This window comes from Canis lupus, chromosome 1, assembly GCF_003254725.2.
Source record: "Canis lupus dingo isolate Sandy chromosome 1, ASM325472v2, whole genome shotgun sequence".
Taxonomy (NCBI): Eukaryota; Metazoa; Chordata; class Mammalia; order Carnivora; family Canidae; genus Canis; species Canis lupus.
Window position 1 is genome coordinate 116,813,512 of NC_064243.1, and position 22,770 is coordinate 116,836,281.

The 22,770-nt window shown below is 53.3% G+C and overlaps 3 protein-coding genes across 3 annotated transcripts in view; all 3 read right to left on the bottom strand.

Moving 5' to 3' along the window:
- On the bottom strand, positions 1–9,014 carry LOC112643725 (IgGFc-binding protein-like). The gene is made up of 7 exons (XM_025421869.1): positions 8,963–9,014; positions 8,110–8,717; positions 6,024–6,570; positions 5,566–5,765; positions 3,349–3,744; positions 298–587; positions 1–162 (listed from the first exon to the last, which is right to left on the bottom strand). The coding sequence occupies exons 1-7, from the start codon at positions 9,012–9,014 to the stop codon at positions 84–86; spliced, it is 2,172 nt and encodes a 723-aa protein (XP_025277654.1). The 3' UTR covers positions 1–83.
- On the bottom strand, positions 8,623–15,613 carry LOC125755116 (IgGFc-binding protein-like). The gene is made up of 6 exons (XM_049110231.1): positions 15,540–15,613; positions 14,421–15,274; positions 12,270–12,469; positions 11,962–12,103; positions 11,152–11,840; positions 8,623–9,612 (listed from the first exon to the last, which is right to left on the bottom strand). Exons 1-6 carry the CDS (start codon positions 15,611–15,613, stop codon positions 9,049–9,051), a joined length of 2,523 nt encoding a protein of 840 aa, XP_048966188.1. The 3' UTR covers positions 8,623–9,048.
- Positions 15,585–22,770, bottom strand: part of LOC112643563 (IgGFc-binding protein-like) — a 16,313-nt gene continuing 9,127 nt past the window's right edge. Inside the window, exons 4-7 of the mRNA XM_035699883.2 lie at positions 20,739–21,294; positions 19,529–20,130; positions 17,212–17,800; positions 15,585–16,632 (exon numbers count right to left, since the gene is read on the bottom strand). Coding sequence (XP_035555776.2) covers positions 15,899–16,632; positions 17,212–17,800; positions 19,529–20,130; positions 20,739–21,294 — 2,481 coding nt within the window. The 3' untranslated portion in view covers positions 15,585–15,898. The remainder of the gene's footprint in view (positions 16,633–17,211; positions 17,801–19,528; positions 20,131–20,738; positions 21,295–22,770) is intronic.

Sequence of the window (22,770 nt, forward strand, 5' to 3'; positions counted from 1 at the left end):
TTTGGTCGTTAAGTTATTTATTCAAACAATCTCGGGAAGGTCCGTGGGTTCCCATCGCCAGGGCAGGTGTGCGTCGGGAGGTCCTAGCCATGGGGACGTTCAGAGGGACGGCGTCGGCCGGTGAAGTGTTGGGTCACGGCTGGAGTAACCAGCTTCTCGGCGCTGTGGGAAGACCACCAGAGCGAGGGTGTGAGCCCCCAAGTGCCCCGAGGCAGCGTGGGGCGCAGGGAGTTACGTGGATCGCGCCCTCTGCCGATGTGAGCCAGGTACCCGGGCAGGAGAACGGAGGGTCCCCACCAGTTGTTGAAGCCCGGAGCCCGGCACGCCTGGAACACGTCGATTAGGCTGGCACCCCGGAGTCGTCCTGGGAGCATCAGGTCGTCGGCTGCAACTCCGTTGTAGTCCCCGCAGGCCGCCCGGAGGCGTCCTCGCAGCGCGGGAGAGGCCCGTAAGGCCACGGCACCCTCGGGCCCCACCAGCACCCGCAGCGTGGGGGGCCGCTCGATGACAACCCGGGAGCCCTCAGCCCAGCGTGCGACCACGCCCGCGCACACTTGGGCTGGGAGCCGCGCGGGTCGCCCGTTCACCTGCAGAGGGGAGGCGGATCAGGGGCGGGGATTAGGGCTTGAGTCCCAGGCTGCGGCTCCGAAGCCGCGGTGAATCCTGCTGCGCGTCTCTATCACAAACGCTCATCCAGGTCTTCGCTAGAGGAATAAGGTCTGGGATTTGCTTTAAAACCCTCCAGCAAAAAAAAAAAAAAAAAAAAAAAAAAAAAAACCCTCCAGCGCGAACAAAGCAAAAAAGAGTGGGAGGAAAAGATGAAAGCAAGCATGGCAAAATATTTGTAACTGTAACAGCGTTTCATAACACCCCTCTCTCTTCTCTTTCGATGCTTGAGATTTTCCATAATAAACTCTTTCCTAAAAGGGAGCTTTAGAGAACAAAAAGCCTCTGGAACTTGTCGCATCTCTATCACCTGTGTCTTCACAGTCTAACAACTGTTTACATATACTGTGTGCCAGGCACTATTCCAAGTAAACAAATAATATTTGGTTATTTATAAGATAATGTGTGACAGTATATTGCAGTATGTGATGCAATAGATATTTTAATATATTGTCACCTAATTTTTATTATTTTATGTAATTGATATTTATTTTTAAAAATATTTTTAAAGATTTTTTTTAACTATTTACTCAGAGAGAGAGAGAGAGGCAGAGGGAAGCAGGCTCCACGCAGGAAGCCCGACGTGGGACTCCATCCCGGGTCTCCAGGATCACACCCCGGGCTGCAGGGGGCGCTAAGCCGCTGCGCCACCGAGGCTGGCCGATATTAAATTATTTAAACTATATTAAATTCTCACTAACACTTTGACAAGGTATATCGGTACTATATGCCTATATGCCCCTTGCCTTTTACTGATTAGGAAACTGCGACCCGGAGAAGTACCGCAGTTTGCCTAGGTTCACATAGCTGGTAAGTGGCAGAGCCAGTTTTGAACCAAAGGAGTGATTTCATGACCTATGGTCTTAACCATTCTACTATATGTACTGTCTCTCCATTAATAACATAAAAGTGGCTGCAGGAACAATCGCAGCTTTAAAATTTTACGTTTATTTACTTTTAAGTAATCTCTACACTCAACGTGGGACTCAAACTCATGACCCCAAGTTCAAGAGTTTCAAGTTCTTCTGACTGAGCCAGCCAGATGCCCTAAAGACAGCTTCTATTTACTGAACCCTTAGTAGATGCCACACACTTTGCAGGAATCCTCACAGCTACCCTAGGTGGTGAGTACTATTCTTGGCACTTTTTGTGGTTGAGCAAACTGAGGTATAGAGAGGCTGAGTCACTTGCCCATAGTTACCTTAGAAGTTTAGGAGACACATGGAGTCCTTGACCCTTTAACCAAAGGCTCTGGCTTAGCTTACTTGCCAGCTTATGGCAGATATCCCAGTTCTCTTCCTGGATCATCCTCCCACTCTTACATTTAGCCTCCACCGCACAGCTGTATTCTGTTTCTCAGCATGGGGTTTCAGGTTCGATTTCCTCTTATAAGCACTAACCATTTGCCCAGATTCCAATTCTGCTGCTCTCCTGCTTCCTTGTTCCTTTGGAGAGCCAGGGGTTCTCCACTTGGGCATCTCTCTCTGCTGGATTTCCAACCTCTCCTTATTTGGCTTCTTCCCATCACACCTAAACATCCCTCAGTTTCTCCCATAACAACATCATAGTGGTAAATCAGTTCTAAGATAGCTCTGCCCTCTGCCTCTTCCTGGCTTATCTCTAGTCTCATCTGTTTGGCAAGGGGAGTTTGTATGTATAACTCATCAAGAGAGGTGTGTATTCCTGGTATTCCTCAAACCTGCAATCCAGGAGCTGCCCCCCTGATGTGATCTTAAGTTACTAACAACCTCCTTGGCCCTAAGCCCAGGGACATTTAGTGGGCTATTTGAAACTCAATAGTTGGGGGTCCTGGGTGGCTCAGTTGGTTAAGTGCTTTCAGCACAGGTCATGATCCCAGGCTCCTGGGACTGAGCCCAGCATAGGGCTTCCTACTCAGTGGGGAGTCTGCTCCCCCCACCCCTCCCTACAGCTCTTGCTCTCTCTCACTCACTTTCTCTCTCAAATCTTAAAAAAATATAATAAACTTAGTAGTTGATTTTTTTAATTAATTTATTTATTTATGATAGTCACAGAGAGAGAGAGAGAGGCAGAGACACAGGCAGAGGGAGAAGCAGGCTCCATGCACCGGGAGCCTGATGTGGGATTCGATCCCAGGTCTCCAGGACCGCGCCCTGGGCCAAAGGCAGGCGCCAAACCGCTACGCCACCCAGGGATCCCAGTAGTTGATTTTTTACCACCATTCCCCAAATATGGTCCCTCCTTTTCTCTGGCCTTGTTCTGCAACACTCCTCCCTGCTCTCTTCCCCAGCCTAACATCAGGTTTCCACTCATTTGTCACCTTCTCCAAAAGCCTTCAGTGGTCTCCTAAACTGAGGGTACCTCCTCTGGGCTTCCACTGTTTACCTGTGCTTCCCCCATTCCAGCCCTGATACCTCTGTCTGGGCTTCCCCTATTAGAGCTCTGATCACTCAGTCAGTAGTTCCCAGGAGTTCAGCAGGACTTGAGTCAGGGTGGAGTCAGTGGGTCCTGGGAAGTCCAGGGTGAGGTTTATGTGGGGTCTAGAGAGTCATGGCACATATAGCCAAATGGAGGTCAATGTGAGATCAGGGTGATGGGAGAGTTCTATGATAAAAGGTTATGGAAGACCAATGAAGGATCAAAAGGCCCCAGGGATCAGCCGGGTTACAAAAGAGTCTTGATAGAATTAAGGAAGTCCCTTACCCATATTTCCTGATTGGTTCCCACAGCTGCACAGCCATCCCTGAAGCCAACAATCACTCGTGGTTTGAGAGCAGTACAGCCAGGACAGGGCAGGAAGTCAACAATGACATGGAACCAGTCGGGATCCTCAGGCCTGGAACCCACCAATGTGGCTAGCTCATAGGCAGAGGACATAACAGGCATGGGTGTGAGCCCACTGAAGCCATCAAAGGTGGTAAAGAGGCCCCCCAGCTCTAGGCGGCATGTAGCACCCTCCCCAGCCTCACAGCACCGCACACCGCCATCCAGAATGCAGCCTGTGCCCTGTGGGCAGGAAAAGGGCTGGCACTGGAGGCCTTGACCACGCAAGCACATACAGCGTTCCTGGCAGCCAGGCAGGACCAGTGCATCCCCCACCTGCAGAGACAGACAGACTCAAAATCAGATTCAAAAAACCATTATGAATATCAACAATCCACAAAACACATGTGTAAAACACATCATGAAATACTAAGTTCCCTAATATATAAAGAGTTCCCAGAAATCAAAAAGAAAAAAACCTGATAAATCTATATAAAAACATGGACAGGGATGCCTGAGTTGGCTCAGTGGTTGAATGTCTGCCTTCACCTCAGAGTATGATCCCAAGGTCCTGGGATTGAGTCCCACATAGGGCTCCCTGCAGAGGGTCTGCTTCTCCTTCTGCCTATGTCTTTGCCTCTCTCTGTATGTCTTTCATGAATAAATAAAATCTTAAAAAACATGGGCAGAGGCTATTCAGAAAGTTAATTTTTAAAAAAGGGATACAAATGTTTCTTAGGCATTTGAAAAGATGCTCAACATCTAATAAGAAAATACAAATAAAAAAATCCATTGAGGTCTTTCTTCCTCTATGAGATAGGCACAAGTAAAAAAGTTTGATGAGTTTCTCCAATTGTCTCTCCAAATATCTATTAACTGTACTTTTGGAATTAGGATCTAATCGAGCTTTGTGTACTTCATTTGACTATTGTGATTTTTTAGTCTCTTTTATTCTAGGACAACCCCCCTGCCTTTCATTGGTGTGTGAAAAGCCTTACGGAGCTCTCTGCAAATTCTGATAAGTGGCTAGTGTCAGTGCTGGTGTGGAGCGGACATGCAATGGCAGATGTATCAGGTCTTATGCCCTGTTCCTCCCGGTGTGGGCATCTCTTCATTTCCAGGGTTGGTCTGGGGTTTAAACGTTCATGTTTTTTCCTATCCAGTGGCCCCTAATCTCTAAGACAACTATGTCAGTCATCCTGGAGGTCCTTCCTTTACTTCTGACTGGACTCCAAGAGCTCCAAACCTTGAAGGGAATGCTTTGCCTGCTGAGGGTCCAACCATGGTCTTCTGGTAAAAGCCTCTGCTTTTTTTTTTTTTTTTAAGATTTATTTATTTCTTCATGATAGACATAAAGAGAGAGACAGAGACAGAGGGAGAAAGAAGCAGGCTCCATGCTGGGAGACCGACGTGGGACTCGATCCCGGGACTCCAGGATCGCGTCCTGGGCCAAAGGCAGGCACCAAACCACTGAGCTACCCAGAGATCCTCAAGCCTCTGCTTTCTTTTGGGAACTAGCCCCACTTTTAGTCTGTGGGGTTTGCTGGATGGTATACCTACCCTCTGGCTTCAACCAGATGGTGTCCTTCTGTGAAATTCTGACCAATGGGATGTGTATGCTACTTGTGGGTTATCCCCTTAAAGAGAGGAGGCCTGACCTCCCTGTCCGCTCTTTTCCTGGCCATTTTGCTTGAATGTAGATGTGGTGGGAAGCAGGTAATCTCAATACGATAGGGGAGGCAGAACCACATGATAGAAGGAGCCTGTGTCCCTGACTTGGAGGAGCCAACCTGGTTATTCTTGGACTGTTCTTGAGAGAGAAATAAGTTTCTATCGAGTTTAAGCCACTGTAATTTTGAGCCTCTGTTAGAGCATTTGGACCCACAGCCTACTTAATAGAGAAAAAGGAAAAAGGCAGGGATGAAAGACAGGAAGAAACTTGGGTCTTAGTGATATCATTTAAGTCCCTGGATCCAGCCATGCCTGAAGGCCTCAAATTTAAGCAATTAAAAGTAGATATATCTTTGTTGTATTTAAGGTATTTGGCATCATTTACAACTGCAAATGCTGACTGATACAGTGTGGTCCAGGGAACATTTTATGACAAGCTATGGGAAACTCTGCACCCATCCGCCCATGCCTGGGGACCTCTCTTACAGGGATGTAGCGTCCACTGTAAAAGCAGCCACAGCGGTCCTGAGACACACAGTCTCTGCCATCAAAAATGAGTCCAGGGTCACACTCACAACCCTCATAGCACTGGGTAGAACAGTGAGCGGGGCTGGTAGGCTGGACACAGCCCCCATCGCAGGTCCGTGCACAGATGCTGTAGTGGCTTCGGGGTGGACAAGTCAGGGCTGCAGGTGAATGGCAAAGGCCAGTGCTTAGGATTTGAGTTTCCCTCTCCAATCCTGTTGCCTCTTGCCCCAGTCAGGCTAGCTTCCCTTTGGTATTTTCCAATCTTCACTCATTTGCAGTTACAGTTCTCTTTCCCTTGGCTGCCCTTCCCCACATACTCTACTTAACAAATTCCATCTATGTCAGGACTTCTCTGATCCCCATAAGGGGTCTGCAACCTGCCCCAAATGCATTCCAGACCCAGCCAGAGCACTCACGGCAAAGCTTGGGGCCCCTCCAGAGCTTCACAGGGATGCCAGCTTCCTGACAGGCTGCAGTATAGGCTGTGAGGGCATCACAGAGACCCAGGTGCTGGCCATGGGTATGACATATATTTTGCAGACATATCCTGAGGAAAGGCTTAGGGCTGATATGGTCCAGGCAGCGGCCAAAGGGACCATCTGGTGCCTGTAGAAGTCTACACAGTTTGGGGGCATTGTAGATCTGCGGAGGTTGCGTGGGGCAGCTGATGGTAAAGTCAAGATTGGGCTGGGGTAGTGGGCAGGGGTTAGTGATGAGGCCCTTGAACCAAGATCTTTTGTCTAGAGGGGGGTCAAGGGGGCCATCTTTGCCACCAAAGGCCCCACAGATCCCCACCAGCTGGCCGTGGAAGGTGGAAGGCACAGTTAGGTGCACCTGGCTGCCCCAGTCATACATAAGATGTAGTCCGCAGGCTGTGTGTACCACCACATGGCGGCCCTCCAATGTGGCCCAGGCCTTGCCCCCTGGCAGTACCCAGGGCAGCCGGCAGTGTTCACCATCCACCTGTGGAGGAGGAAAGGGATCAGGATCGGGGCTATGAAGGCTGACCCTGCTCCCATGTCTCCCAGTAACCTGGATATCCCTCCCAGCTGTTCCACAAATGAGCTGTGAGAGTTGGGTGGAGGAACTTTGCCTCTCCGAACTTCAGTTTCTCCGTTTGTAAAATGAGAGGATAAAAGTACCTACTTCATAGGGTCGTTGGGAGAATTAAATGAATGAACAAAAAGTGCTTAGAACAATACTCAGCATAAGATAAGTGCTTATGACCTGCGCCAAGGTCACCCAAATGCCAGTCAACTCATAGACATGTGACTGAGAAAGCTGGTTGGGGTAAGTTTTTGGGTTTTGTTTTTTGTTGTTGTTGTTTGTTTGCTATGCAGCATTAGCTGACTAATACAGTTGCTATAGTTGCTATAAAGATTAAATGAGATCGTACACGTAGTGCTCAGAACAGTGCCAGCATCATAATAAGCACCACATAAATCCCAGGGCCCTTTCTCTGGCTGTATCTTCCCATGAAGTCTCACCACACTGCTTTTTAAGCCTCTCTCTACTATTAGCTGCTGAATCTCACTGCACTCCTGATTTCCCTGCATCTGCTTTGCCTAAGTTTTCACCACAGCCCACCCTATAAGGCCCTAGTGATCGATTAGGCCCCATCACCTTTCTGAGGTCACCATCTCCTCCTCAACCCCTCTCTTACTCGCTCACCTAGCACAAAGCTACACTGACCACCTGTTCCTCCAACACACCAGGCACCATCCCATTTCCCTGACCTTTACATTTTGTGTTCCCTCTGCCTGGTTTACTCCTTCCCAGATATCCACATGGCATATCCACATGGCCTCCTTCAGATCTTGACTCAAATGTTACTTTCTCAGTGGGTTCTTCCTCCTTATTTAAAATTCTAGGGCAGCTCGGGTGGCTCAGCAGTTTAGCGCCGTCTTCAGCCCAGGGCCTGATCCTGGAGACGCGGGATCCAGTCCCACCTCAGGCTCCCTGCGTGGAGCCTGCTTCTCCTCTGCCTGTGTCTCTGCCTTTCACGTTCTCTCTCTGTCTCTCATGAATAGATAAATAAAAATCTTAAAAAAAATTTCTAAACGTCACTATTCTGTTTTTGTATTCTCTCTCTTCCTTGTTTTATTTTTCTTTGTAGTTCTTAAACCCATCATCTGATGTGCCACTTATTGTCCTCATTTATTTACTTACCACCTGTTTCCCTGGGACGAATGTGAGCTCGCCCAGGACCTGCCCACCATCAAATCCTTCAAGGCTTTCCTGGACCTCGGAGAGACCCTCCATACAATTCACCGCAATGATCCCTCCCGAACGACTGATTTTACCCACTCCCGGGTAGGAGGTGAGAACGCGTATCTAACAGCTACGCTTTAGTGGGCCGCTGCTGTGTTCCCGGCAATGCTTCTACCCGGTCACATACTGGCACCATCTCTTAAGGCTCGAGGGACAGACACGCCCATTTTCCATCGGGTGGGGGAAACTGAGGCACTTCCAGGGGAAGAGGCGGGGCCCGGGGGCGCGTACCGTGATGACGCCCACGCGGGAGCGGTCTAGCTGCAGGAGGTGCCCGGAGAGGTTGAGGTGCAGACTGAGCGGCCCGGCCCCGTCGCGGGCCACCACTACGCCGAAGCGACAGGGCCCCCGGCTCGCAGCGCGCGCCAGCACCTGCTCGCAGCGCTCCGGCCGGAAGGGCGCGCGCGGGAGCGGGGGCAGCGGCAGCACGCGGCCGTCGAAGGCGAGCACGTGCGCGGGCCCGGCGAGTGCGCAGGCGCCTCGGCCCTCGGGCAGGCAGCGGCGCTCGCCCCCGCGCAGGCCGCACACCCGCCCGCGCCCGCACGGCCGCGGCGCGCACGTCACCGCGCCCCCCGCGCCGCAGTGGCAGCGGCGAGCGCAGCCGGGCCCCGGGTACCACGCGGCCCCCGGAGCTCGGTAGCGGCCGCCGCGGAAGCAGCCGCACCGGGCCAGGGGCACGCAGGCGGCGCCGCTCAGCACGAAGCCCGCGTCGCACGCGCAGCCCTCACAGCAGCGGCTGCCCCGGGCGCCTCGGCCGGCGCAGCTGTCTCTGCCCGCGCACGTGGCTGGGCAGCACGGGCCGCACAGCTCGTAGTGCGAGTGCGGCGGACACCGCAAAGCTGCGGGGAGAGACAGACAGACAGAGGGACAAAGGGGCAAGCCGGGAGAGAGGAACAGACGGACGGGGCAGCCACACGGCGGGGAGACAACGAGGGACAGAGAATGGGACCCCGAGGTGAGGTAGTGGGGCACAGAGAGGGGGACAGAGAGTGAGACGGGCACCAGCCAGGAGTGTCGTTACTTGGGCTGCAGGCCCTCCACGTCTGACTCCCCTGCAAGCCCCACCCCCTCCTCCTGGCGCCACCCCCAGGCCTGAACTTCTCCGTTGGGCCTCCCCCGCCCCCGCTCCCCTCCATCCCCTGGGGTCCCAAATTCTAGCTCTTGCCAGCTTCACCCGCTATCCCTGCGAAGTCCCGCGCACTCACGACAGAAGTCAGGCGTCCTCCAGGGGCGCAGGTGCACGCCCAGAGCCTGACAGGCGACAGCGAAGGCGGCCAGGGCTCGGCAGACGATGTGACGAGCGCCGTAGTGGCGGCACGCGTCGTCCAGGCAGTTGTCCATGAACGGGAGCGGGTCCAGCGCGGCGTAGCATGGGCTGAAGGGGCCGTCGGCCGCCGCCAGCAGGCCGCAGTACTCGTCTCCAGCGAATCGAGTGCGCCTGGCCCCGGGGCACGGGCCGGGACAAAGGGGGCCGCAGATTGGACCACAGCCCGGCACTTCTGCCACCTTCCAGGTGTCGGGCACCTGCACGGTGGGGCTGCTTGGGCCCTGTTGGCCACAGAGTCCACACAAGTAGGGTCCGTAGGACCTGGGCAGTGTTACAAGAGCCAGGCTGTCCCAATCGTAGGTCAGTGAGAGGCCGAAGGCCGTGTCTATGCAGAGCTGGCGGCCTTGGTAGTAGGCTCGGAGGCAGCGGCCATGAAAGAAGGGCAGGGATTCCAGAATTCCATCCACCTACAGGGAGGGCATGCAGGTGGGAGAACAGCGGGAGAAGTAGTGGCTGTCAGTAGAAATTCTTGGAAATGTTAATGAAGGATCAGAGAAGGATCAAGGGAAATATTGGTTAACCTGCATAGTCATTAGGAATCAGGGGATCCCTGGGTGGCGCAGCGGTTTGGCGCCTGCCTTTGGCCCAGGGCGCGATCCTGGAGACCCGGGATCGAATCCCACATCCGGCTCCTGGTGCATGGAGCCTGCTTCTCCCTCTGCCTATGTCTCTGCCTCTCTCTCTCTCTCTCTCTCTCTGTAACTATCATAAATAAATAAAAATTAAAAAAAAAAAAAGGAATCATAAGGGGATTCAGTGACCATCCGTGGAGGGTAAATGGAGTGTCAGTGAAGGATTCATTGCATGGGGGTGGGGAGGTCAACGGTAGAGTGATTAGATAAGAGTCAATGAGGGGTCAGTGGGAGACCAATGAAGGGTAAAAAGAATAACTAGGGAGTCAGTAGAGAGGAATCAATGGGAGGATCAAGAAGGATAATTGGATGAAGTGGATGGACAAATACAAGGAGTACTGAAGATCAAGAAAATGCTTAGGTGTGGGCAGCCTGGGTGCCGCAGCAGTTTAGCACCGCCTTCAGCCCGGGGAGTGACCCTGGAGACCTGGGATCAAGTCCCGCATCAGGCTTCCTGCATGGAGCCTGTTTCTCCCTCTGCCTGTGTCCCTGCCTCTCTCTCTCTCTGTGTGTGTCTCTCATAAATAAATAAATAAATAAATAAATAAATAAATAAATAAATAAATAAAAATGCTTAGGTGGCTTTGGGTGGCAATGGGGAGATTCAGCAGGTGGGGAAATGGGGGTAGAATCAGAAGGTGTGTCAATGAATTTTAATGGGACAGCCTAAGGAAGTCTCAGTGGGTGAGACTAGGAGTCAAAGACAGGCTCACTTGGTTAATAGAAAGCCCTGAGATTCAATGGAGGAGTCAATAGCAATAGGAAGCTCAATGGGAGAATTGGAAGGGCGTGGGAGCTCAATGGGAAGATGCATAGAGACATAAATGACATTAATGGGCCAGTCAGTAGATTAGTAGGAAGATCAACTGATTGCTTGCTCAGTACAGAACTGTGGGGTGTGGGGTGGTCAAGAGGACAGTAAATAGGATTAATGGACAAGTCAACATAACAGTTGTAGGATCAGTTGGGGAGAAGCAATGAATGGGTTCCAGGGATATTCAATGGGGGAGAAAGGAAGGATCAATGGGAACATCAGGGCTGAGGGTGATTAAAAGGAAGCCAACTGAGGACTCAGTGGAGGGTTAATGAGAGGGTAATAGGAGACTCAAAGATAATAGGAGTCTCAAATAGAGAGTCTGTGGGAAGGGGTCAACAGGCAAGTCAATGGGCCACCAGGAAATTGGAGGGCATTCTTGAGGACCAGTCAAGGTCGATAAAAGGTTCATCAGCAGGAAAAGGGGTCACTACACATTACGTGTGGGTAGTGGGGACGGTAAGGAATAGTAGGTTGATCTGGAGCCTTTGAAAACTTACCTGGATGCGGTTGAGATCTTTTGGACTCATGTCCAGCCTCAGGCCACAGGCTAAGAGGGTCAGGGCCTTGGTCCAGCCACGTGGCCGCAGCAGTGGGGTCAAATCCAGGCTGAAGGGCTCAAGGTTGGCATGGGCTGTGCCACAGAGACCCACTAAGCGGTAGACACAGGAGCCAGGGAATTCATAGTGGGTTCCTCCAAATGTATGGAAGTGGAAGTCTCCAGTCGCAATGCAGACCAGTGACTTCTCCAGGACAGTGGGCCTGGGTGGGGGCTGGGCTAACAGGCAATGGTACCAACCACCCGTGGAGGCCTTGCAGTGACCATGGCACTTGTCAGGCCAACACTGGGGAAGCTTGCTCGCCAGGACCCCAAGGGTTGGGCAGTGGCATTGCTGAGTACAGTTATCTGTCCAGAAAGCACGGCCTTGGTGCAGGAAGCAGAAGCAGTGGGCATGGGGCACACACTGGCCCTCTAGCAGCAGGTGGCCAGGTAGGCACTGGCAAGTAGGAGCACAGGGGTGGCTACAGTGCTCTGGGGCTGAGGGGTTGGCACATGTGGCTGGACATGCAGAGCCACATGGAACAAAGTGGGAATTTTCTGGGCACTGGGGGCTGGGGCTGGGGAGGGGTGGGGAAGGTGGAGAAACCAGTGGTGAGGCCACAGAGCTCAAGGCAGGGGCCAAGGTGGCTGTGGGGAGAGAGATCAGGCACCTATGAGTCTTAGGAGTCTGGGTCACCAGTCCTCTCCTTCCCAGGACTTAGGAGTCATGCCCCCAATCTCTGACCCCTCAGACCACAGCCCTAGGCACCTTGCAATCGACAGCCTAGGACTCCATCTGTGATGCCACAGACCTCCTTCATAGGGCAGCTGAAGGGGACACAGGCCACACCCTCCCCTAGTTGGCAGGTACAGGAGGAGGAGCAGTTCTTGAGGAGGAGAGTCTGGCCAGGCTGTGGAGGAAGGAAGGGAGGGTGAAAAGTGAGATAGCATCGAAGGGGAGGTGCAGCCAGAGGTTCTGAGAGGAGACCCATATAGGAAGTGCATGGAAATCAGAGGCAAAGTGGAAGGAAGAGAAGAAAAAATGAAGCTCTCACAAGGACCCAAGAGGATGCTCACAGGGAAGTACTGGCCATTGTGGAAGCAAGAACAGTGGTCCACAGGGACGCAGTCACGCCCGGCCGGGAAGAATCCATCATCACACTCGCAGCCCTCGGCGCAGGGAGTGGGGAGCTGCACCACCTCCTGAACACCAGGACAGGCCGCAGGGCAGGGGTTCACACACAGGCTGTAGTGGCTGTTGGGGGGGCACCGCATGGCTGTGGAGAGGTGGCTTGTCGGACTCGGGCAAGCCAGGAGCGTGTTCTCCGCTTACCCAGCACCAGCAGATTGCAGACCTCCCCCTTCTGGATTAATCACAACAGCAAAAACAACCAGCAGTGACTGAGCAGTGTCTGCATACATGCAGTGTGCTACCTACTTTAATGTATCCTAGATGTGACTAACACGGCTTCCCTGCTCTTTATCTTTTGTGGGGTGTTCCCTCCCGATCCCAGACCCTGCTGAAGGGGTTGACCATTACTCGAACCACCAAATGATTCCACCTCCTATCCTGCTTGTTTGGGTCTGTAGGAACCTGTCGATGGATTCTGGTGGTACATGTCGTTTCTTGCCCTCTCTACCCTTCTAATAATAATAATACCTCCACTTGCTTTTTGGCAACTACCCATCCTTACTTTCAACTTGTAGACTGAGGTGATTTCACATCCAGGTTCCAGGGATGTGTACGGAACCCAGGGCTGGCTAATCAGATCATTCTTCCCTCCTCTGGATCACAATAACTGGACAGGCAAAGCCTGTGGGTAGTGACCCTGGGAGTTTTGCTGGGAAAAGGGTATTACATTTTTGCAAAGGCTTTGATGCTGGTTGAATTGTCAGCCTGAAGTTGCCAAAGCCTTGCTGCTACCACAAGAGGAGAATCTGCTTGAGAATAAAGCTAACAGAGAGAGAGGATGGAAGGGAAGAATGAGATGGATGGTTTGAAAGAGAAAAATGGACAGTTGAAAATTCTTAATCCAGCTAAGCCTGAGGATAGAAATACCCTCAGTCTTTGCAGTTATATGTGCTCCAGATCCTTCATTCTTTCTTCAGTTTGAGCTAGGATTCTGACATTGCCATTAAAAGTCTTGCTTGATACAGTGGCCACATTGTATATCCATGACCAGCTGGTCGGGCCAGAGCTGGATAAATGAGCATGACAGACAGAGGGGGAGGGTCTGTAAGTAAAGAACAATCCTACAGATTCCCTCCAGGATCATTTGAAACTAGAGGCAGAAAGAGGTCAGAGAGAGATAGATACTGACACCACAATGATAAGTCAAGATGGGGCTGAGAGTCCATGAGGATCTGGAGGATACGTGTGGACGGAGAAATTTGAAGTTGATGAGAATTTGTTAAATAAACAAATATTCAGATGCCCGCTACTAAGTCATTTTCTAGGTGTGTGATGCTGGGCAAATTCCTTAGCCATCTATGCCTTGGTTTCCCTCATCCACAAAATGTTCTTGCCTAATGGGGCTGTTGGTAGAATTCAGGGCTTAGCACCGAGCATATACACAGTAAAGTCACCTGTTCTTTTCATGTTATTACTGGAACAATTTTTACATTATTGTTGGGAGACAAATTATAGCATAGGGCATCAGAGAGAGGATGGTGAAACCAGGTGGAAAGGCCAGTTCTGCTCTATGGGCTGTGAGATCTGGAAAATTCTCTGTGCCTCAGTGTCCTCAATTACAGGAGGCAGACAGTGGTGCCTATCTCCTAGAGCAATTCACAGATGGAGTGAGCTGACTTAAAAGCAGGTAAAACAGGTTCTCAGACCCAGCTTAGGTCCAGGTCTCCCCCCAGGGCTTGTTAAAACTCCAGAGTTTTTGATTCAGTAAGTCTGGGACAGGGCCAGAGTTTGCATTGTAAACAAGCCCTGAGTACTGCCGATGCTGCTGGTCCAGAGAGAACAATTTTAACACAGCACCTGATATTGAATGAGTGCTTTGTAAATGTTAGCTAAGGGATAAAATCAAATCTGTTTTCCCAACCATAATGTGTGCAGGACTCTGTCCTGTTTGATGCTGGATCTTTAGCGTGGGCCCGACACATAGTAGGTCCTCAACTAACGCGTGTGTTATGAGTGAAGACCAGACCGAGGTGCCCCGCCCCGGGCCCCCCTCACCCCCGGGCCAGCTCTGAAAGCCCTCTGGAGGGGGCACATACGGCAAAAGCTGGGAGCCCTCCAGGGCCGCATATCCGCACCAGCCGTCTGGCAGGCAGCCACGTAGGCTTGCAGGGAGGCACAGAGCGCTTTGCGGTTCCCGCGGGCGCGGCCCACGTCGGCCACGCAGGCCTGGAAGAAGGGCTCGGGCGGCAGGAGCGCGTGGCAGGGCTCCAGGGGGCCGGTGGGCTCCCGCAGGAGGCCGCAAGCGCCCCGCCCCGCTGCGTCTGCGCCCGCGTGCTCCGCGGCCGGTGGACAGCCCGAACCGGGGCAGGGACTTGGCGCGGCGCAGGGCCCCGGGCTCGGCAGCTGCAGGTCATCCGCGGCGTCGCCGTTGAAGTTGCCACAGAGGCCGCGCGTGAGGCCGCGGTAGGCCGCAGGCAGCTGCACGCTCAGGTGGCCGCCGGGCCCGAAAAGCAGGCGCGGGCCCCCCCGCACGGCGAGCACCACCGAGGCGCCCCGCGCGAAGGCGCACACCCGGCCCCTGGTCAGCGCGAAGGGCAGGGAGCGCCGCACGCCGTCCACCTGCGGGCAGGGGTGGGGCAGCCTAGAGTGAGGGGGGAGGTCCGGGTCTGGAGAGAACTGGGGGAAGACTGGGGGGTGGGGGGAGCGGTGAAGCGGCGGTGGGGGGGTGTGCCAAGGGGAAGAGAGGTGGTGTGCCAAAACAGGGGAAGAGTGGACTGGGACTGCTGGGGTGAGATGAGGGGCGTGGGGTGAAGGAGAGGAGTCGAGGGGCGTTGAAGGCAGTGCCTGGGAGTAGGTATCTGGGGAGGTGTGTGGAGACTTGGCAGGGGAAGGAGAGTGAGGGGAAGGAGAGTGGTGAGGTGGGCCTGGAGTCCCGGTAGAGGGGAAACCTCTGGCTCAGGGGCTGGAGAGACACCTGAGAGCATCCACGGACCTGGGGAATGGGAGGCAGCAGAGGTCTGTGGAGCCGGCTAAGAGGAGGGAGGGGATGTGGGGACAGGAGGAGGAGAGAGGGGGAGAGAAAAGAAGGGGGAGACCTGGAGAGGAAAAGCAGTGGTGAGGCAGGGGCACCAGTGAGGGGGTCAGCCAAGAAGGGAGCAGGGGTCAGGGAAGGCTGAGTGGGCCTCTTGGGGAAGAGCTAATGATAGATCCTGAGCAGGAGAGGGCCCACGGAGATCCAGGTAGAGGAGAGAAAGGCAGAGGTGACAATGGGGGTGGGGGGGGTGGGCATGGCGTGGGTAGTGAAGAGAGAGAGGAGGGAAGTGGGAGAGACTGGGAGCTTGAGCCGCATGGAACACGGAGGCGCAGACCCAACTATTGAGAGAGGAATTGAAAGGGGAGGGATCCCTGGGTGGCGCAGCGATTTGGCGCCTGCCTTTGGCCCAGGGCACGATCCTGGAGACCCAGGATCGAATCCCACATCGGGCTCCTGGTGCATGGAGCCTGCTTCTCCCTCTGCCTGTGTCTCTGCCTCTCTCTCTCTCTCTCTCTCTCTCTCTCTCTCTCTCTGTGACTATCATAAATAAATAAAAATTAAAAAAAAAAAAAGAAAGGGGAAGGGGCAGGAGAGGGAGGAAGTGGAGAAGGGAGGAGGAGGAGAGTGGCAATGAGGCTGGGGAGAGAGGAGGGCATCAGGCGGCATCCTAAGGGAACAGAGACTATGAGGCAGCCAGAGGAGGCGGACCCCAGTGCGGGGGCTCACCGTGATGTACCCCTGGTCCTCCAAGGCTAGGCGGAAGCGGTGGCCAAGCACGCGGAGCAGCACGCTGCGGAGTTTGGGCGTCCCTGGGCCTTTCTCCAGCACCACCTCCAAGGGCCACACACCCGGAAGGCGTCGCCTGCTCGTGCCCACCAATGAGTAGGTGCAGGTGCCCCGGAGGTGGAAGGTGGTGCCGTCGAAGGTGCGGTAACAGAGTCCCTCTGAGGCGAGGCAGAAGCCTGGGCCACCTGGGGCTGCGCGGCAGGGTTTGCAGGCCACTCGGCCACCAGGGTGACAGCGGCAGCAGCGGCCAGTGGTGGGGGAAGGGGGCGGCAGCGGCACGCCGGGTTCCAAGTAGCGTCCGGCACTCAGGCAGCCGCACTGAGCCGGGGCCACGCAGATGGCGCCGCTCAGCACAAAGCCTGGGTCGCACACGCAACCCTCTCGGCAGAGCCCGCTGTCGCAGCCAGGTGGTGGCTTCAGCCCTGCGCAAGTGGCTGAGCAACCAGGAGCGCACAGCGCATAGTGGGAGTGTGCGGGGCACAGCGGGCCTGCGGGAACAAGGAATGGAGGATTACTTCAAGGCAGGCATGTGCTGTTGGGAATCTCACGTCCCCCGCCCCCCCAGCCTCTGGGGCTCCGATGTGGCATCTGGGGCCTTGCAGGGGTAAAGCTCTACCTGGGCAGAGCAGCAGGAACCTTCAGATAGCAACAGACCAGGTGGCTAACAGTGGATCTGAGGAATAGCTAATCTGTAAGGCTTGGGATGGGTAAGGGCTTGGGGGCTGGGCTATGAACAGATCGGAGTCCCTGAGAGGTAAGCGCTGAAGGGTTGGACCATAATCAGGGCTGAGAAGATGGAAGGATGAGAGCTGGGGGCTGGCCTTCTGTCAGAGTAGGCCTGACACTTTAGGATGGGCAAAAGAAAGGTTAAGGGTTTGGTGGGGAGTGGAGGGATGGGTGGAGGCTGGTGCAGTGGGAAGTACAGGGTCTCAGGGATACATTATGCAGGGATGAGCTAGCACTCTGGGACGGGTAGCAGCCAAGGAGCTGAGCCTCAGTCAGGAGTGGGGCCAGGTTTCCCAGAGGAGCAAAGATGGAGAGGCTGGACTGAAGCCCTAGGCACTCACTGCACAGAGTCGACTTCCGCCAGGGGAAGACTTCGCCACCCAGCAGCTGGCAAGTTTCACAGTAGAGGCTTAGCATGGGACAGGGTCCAATGCCTAGGCATACATCCACCATGCAATCTTGGACATAGGGGCCTGGTGCCAGCATCTCATGGCACAGCTGGAAGGGACCCAGGGGATCCAAGAGGATGTCACAGATGTTGGCAAAGTGGGCTGGGGTGCTGGTGGTTAGCAGGGTGACACAGGATGGTGGCAGTGGCGGCATCTTGTCAGCAGCATTCAGGCACCCAGTCGGGGAACCCACCAGATAGCTATGGCCGAAGGCCCAAGCCAATGCATCCTCAGGCAGCTTGGTGCCCAGCACAATTCCAGGCACCTGGAGGTCATCCATGGGATCCCCATTGTAGTCACCACACAGCCCCATCACATGGCCCATATATGCTGCTGGAAGATCCAGTACCACTCGGATCCCAGGGGCATAGGTCACACGCAAGCCAAATGGGCAGCTGACCACAGTGTCCCAGCCACGGCGAAAGATGAGCATACTGCTGTTCATAGCCTGGAATGGTAGATTCTCCCAGTCTCCATTCACCTGTGTGAAGAGGGTATGTCAGGCTGGGGCTCTAGGCTCAGTATCAGTACCAAGGATGCCTATGGCTCTAGGTAAGAGCAGGGCCTCCAGAAGACCTTGTTGAGGGACTAAGGGTCTGTCTACAATGACCTGAAAGCGGCTTGGGATGCTGTCCATGGTGCTGATACTTTTTCCAACAAATACTTGGTGAGAACTGTCAATGGGGGTCGAGGGATGTGTGATGGGCATTAAGAAGGGCATGTGATGTAATGAGCACTGGATGTTATATACAACTGATGAATCACCGAACTTCTTTTTTTTTTTTTTAAAAGAATCCACGGTTAAGTGGACCCTACATGTTTCTTTTTCTTTTAAATGATTTTATTTATTTATTCATGATAGACATAGAGAGAGAGAGAAGCAGAGACACAGGCAGAGGGAGGAGCAGGCTCCACGTAGGGAGCCCGATGTGGGACTCGATCCCAGGACTCCAGGATCACACCCTGGGCGGAAGGCAGGTGCTTAAACCGCTGAGCCACCCAGGCTGCCCCCGAACTTCTTTTTCAGATTTTATTTATTTATTCATGAGAGACACACACAGAGAGAGAGAGAGAGACAGGCAGAGGGAGAAGCAGGTTCCATGCAGGGAGCCTGACGTGGAACTTGATCCCGGGTCCCCAGGATCAGCCCTGAAAAACCAAAGGCGGTGCTAACCGCTGAGCCACCGGGGCTGCCCCACCGAACTCTACTTCTAATAAACTAATAATACACTGTATGTTAGTTAATCGAACTTAAATGCAATAAAATAAAAAATAAAATAAAAGACTTAGAAAAGCAAAAATATACCATGTTGGTGGACTGGCAAACTCAATAGTCTCCCCACTTTGAGTTATAGATTCAATGCAATCCTCTCAAAAGAAAAAAATTGTAATTCAGTAACAAATTAAAAATATTGCCAAGGCAAACTTCTGATGTAAAATAACTGACAGTGTCTGGGTCCTGTCCTCTGGTCAGTGAATACTCGTCCCCACAGTCCCATAGGTACTCTCCCAGTGTCTCTTCCCAGACTTTTCTACCTTGTTGAGAAAATTTGCCACATTGAAGCAGTGTCAGAGTCACTGGGGACTCTGAATTATGTTTCACAAAGGAGGTAGTTGAGGTCATATATTTTTTTGACCATTTGCAGAGACAGCATAACAGACCTTGGAGCCAAAATGCCAAGGTTTAAATATCGGCTCTGCTGTGTGACCTTGGGCAAATGGCCTCACCTCTCTGAGTCACAGTTTCCTCATCTGGAAAATGGCAATGCCAATTTTCCAGATGAGGACTCTTGTGCAATATGCGTGATGATATTGGCACCTAATGAGTGCCTTCCATGTAGCCTTTCCAACAGCACTACAAGCTCTTTTCCTTTGCCACAAGAAGCTATGGTGGAGTGAGTAAGGGGCTTCTGGACTTAGGGTTTCATCATAATGAGTTAAGGATTGAGTTCTAATTTGGAGGTTAGCTTTAGGGGGTTAAAGTTAAGTGGCTGGGTCAGAGATCAGGCAGCAAGAGGAAGGAGGTAGGAGCCTTGGGTTGAGGGTCCAGTATCATAGACAAAAACTCAAGGAAGGACCCTAGAGTGAGGTTAGGGGAATCTTGGGATCAGGATTGGGAATCTTGAGGTGAGGAGGTGAGGACTCTGGGTCAGAGGTCATAAGGTGGGATCCCTGGGTGCATGTGTGGGTAGGGGTGGGATGTTCTCACCAGGACACGACCGGGTTCCTTGGGGTCCAACCTCAGGTGACATCCAGACATGTGCACTTCAAGGCTACTCGGGACGCCATCAGGACCAGTGCCCAGGAGCACACGGAAGTCAGTGAGCTCCTGCGGCACCAGTGCTGGAGAAGGAAGGCCGCTCAGCAGGTACATGCAAGAGCCAGGGAAGCGAAAACGGCGCCCGTCGAAGGTGATGTAGTGGCCTCCTCCGGCCACCACGCACGTGGCCACGCTCAAGGGCAAACATGTGCGCAGGCCATGTGACAGAACACAGCGCTTGCCTGGCCTGCAATCAGCTTCAGTGCAGATCACGCTCCCTCCTGAGGCTGGGCAGAGGCAGCGGCGGGTGCAGCCCACGCCCTCCCATAAAGTCTCACCCGGTGCCAGCAGGCGTCCCTGGTGTGTGCAGCCACAGCCACCAGGACCTGGGTGCCGCAGGACGCAGGCTGGGCCGCTGTGAACATAGCCAGCATCACAGGCACAGGTTTCCCCACAGGGCAGTGGGCACGGTGCTCCCAACGGACCCAGGCATGTCTCTGGGCAGGAGGAGCCACATGGCTCATAGTGGCTGTTTTGGGGGCACTCGATGGCTGGGGGCAGGGGGAGAGGAAGGTGGAGGAGAGACAGTGTTCACATCAGGACCTCCCAGTCTGGTTTCAGAGACTAAATATTCAGCAACCCCTGGAAGGGAGACCTCCTCACCCTCAGCTTCCAAGAGTCATCCCCAGGATCCCTAGATGGAGGCTTTCCAGCAATTTCCATCTCACAGAGTAAAGAAGTTTCTATCATCAGAAGCCAGAAGTCCCCTTTCCACAATATAAAAGTCTGCCCTGGGACACAGACCCTGAAGGGCTTGTCACCTAGAGGACTTTTCCATCCACCAAATCCAGAAATCCTGACTTTTAGAATTAACTAATTCTGGACCCCAGGGCCTGGAAGCCTTCACCCTAGGCCCTAAAGGCCTAAGTGAGGTATGTGTTCCAGCTCCTAGAAACCAGAAATCCATCCTACCCCTAAGGTGGAATGTCTCCATCCCCAGACCCAAGGAACCCCATCTCTGGGTACTCTGCAGCCCCACCCAAGGGACCCTGCATGCTTGCCCCAAGAATCAATTCTAGCATCAAGGAGTGCCACTCCCTGAGTCCCAGAATCCCCTTCCCCAGTAGCCCATAGCCTTTTCTATCTAAGGCTCACTCACGGCAGCCAGTCTGGAATCTCCAGGAGTCCATGCTGACACCCAGGCGCTGACATGTACGCGCGTAGACCCGGAGGGTCAAGCAAAGCGCGGCTCGGTAGTTGGCAAAGGGGCAGATCCAAGCCCTGCAGCTGGTCTCGAAGGGCGCAGGCAGCAGCACGTTGTGGCAGGGGCTAAACGGCCCGTTCAGAGCAGCCAGGACGGCGCAGGGCCCCGGGGTCGCTGGTGGGGACGCTGGCTGGGCGCAGGGAGCCGCCCAGAGGGCGTGGCACGGGGCACCGGGCGGCTGCAGGGCCCAAGAGCGCAGGAAGGCGCGCGGGTCGGGACCGTCCACGTCGTCTGCCGGGTCCCGGTTGAAGTTGCCGCACAGGCCCGCCACACGCGCCCGGTAGCCGTCGCTCACTTGCAGAGACAGCGCGTGCTGCCAGTCGTACACTAGGCGCAGCGCGGGCGGCTCCTGCTCCAGCCCTACCTCTGCCCACAGTTCGGAGCTGCGGAAATACAACCGCAGCCTCCCGTCCTGCAGCGTCGCCGGCAGCCGAAGCCGCTGCTGGTTCACCTGCAGGGGGGACCCAAGAGCAGGAGTCACCAGAAAGGGTGCGTTCCTGAGCATTTGAGGAGGGATGGAGGATGGAAGCTGAAGGGGTTGGATTTGGGGATAGGAGGGAGTGGGGGCTTTGGGGCTGTAAGGTGGGAATGAGTTAACATAGGAAAAGCACCTAGAATAGAGTCCACCTTATGGTTCATGTGAGGAGGGTTTGCTATGCTTATTGTCCCCTAACACTGACATCTGGAACCTCCAAATTCTGTGAGTTTTGAGCATATCCTAGGACCACATGCAGTTACTGGCATGTCTGAAATTTCTTCTCAGGGAATGTTCTCCACAGGCATTGTTCTGGTTGGAAGGTCACTCTGTGGACTAACCAGGAGTCTATTTATTTATTTATTTATTTATTTATTTATTTATTTATTTAACCAGGAGTCTTATATCTAATACCCAGATGTAACCTCATGCAAAATTCAGAAGACTTCCCTCAGGAGGGATCCCTGGGTGGCGCAGCGGTTTGGCGCCTGCCTTGGCCCAGGGCGCGATCCTGGAGACCCAGGATCGAATCCCACGTCAGGCTCCCGGTGCATGGAGCCTGCTTCTGTCTCTGCCTCTCTCTCTCTCTCTCTGTGACTATCATAAATAAATAAAAATTTTAAAAATTTAAAAAAAAATCCTTGACTTAAAAATATTAAAAAAAAAAAGACTTCCCTCAGGAATCTAGGTAAGTAAGTCTACTGAGGAGTCTCCAGTTACTTAATAGGAGAGCCTTCAGCTAGGACCCCAGTGTCTTATCCCCAATTACCAAGAGCCTCCACCAAGAGCTTCTAGATCATATATCTCCATGATTTCCATTTTTCTGCCTCCACCCACCAAGGTTACCAACCCACTTTTACTCTCATTCACCATCTTTACCCTGGTCCAACCATCATCTCCTGCCTGGACAATTGCAGCAACCTCCTCATTGGTCTCCTGGTGCATCCTTCACAAGCCCCATAGTCTGTTCCCCACACAGCGGCCGCAGGGATCCTGTTAACACTCATGTGATATTTCATCCCTCCTCTGCACACAATCTTTCCTTGGCTTCCACCTCATACAGAATAAAAGACAAAGTTGTTGCAAGAGCCCATATGGTGATACACAATGTGATCCCCATGGTCTCTCCTTCTCCTCTGTATCAGAATCTTTCCACTTCAGCCTGGGTTTCTTGATGTTCCTCTAAAGTGACTGTCAGATTCCCACCTTAGGCATTGGCTGTTTCTGCTGCCTGGAATGTTCTTCTCTCAGATGTACACATGGCTCTCTCCCTCGCCTCCTTTAAAACTTGGCTCAAAAAAAAATTTGTTCAAGTTTCATCTTCTCAGAGAGATCCTCTTACTTAAAGCTATACTCTCAGACATCTGTATTTTAAAAGATTTTATTTATTTATTCAAGAGAAAGGGGGCAGAGAGAGAGATAGAAAGAGAGAGAGAGAGGCAGAGACACAGG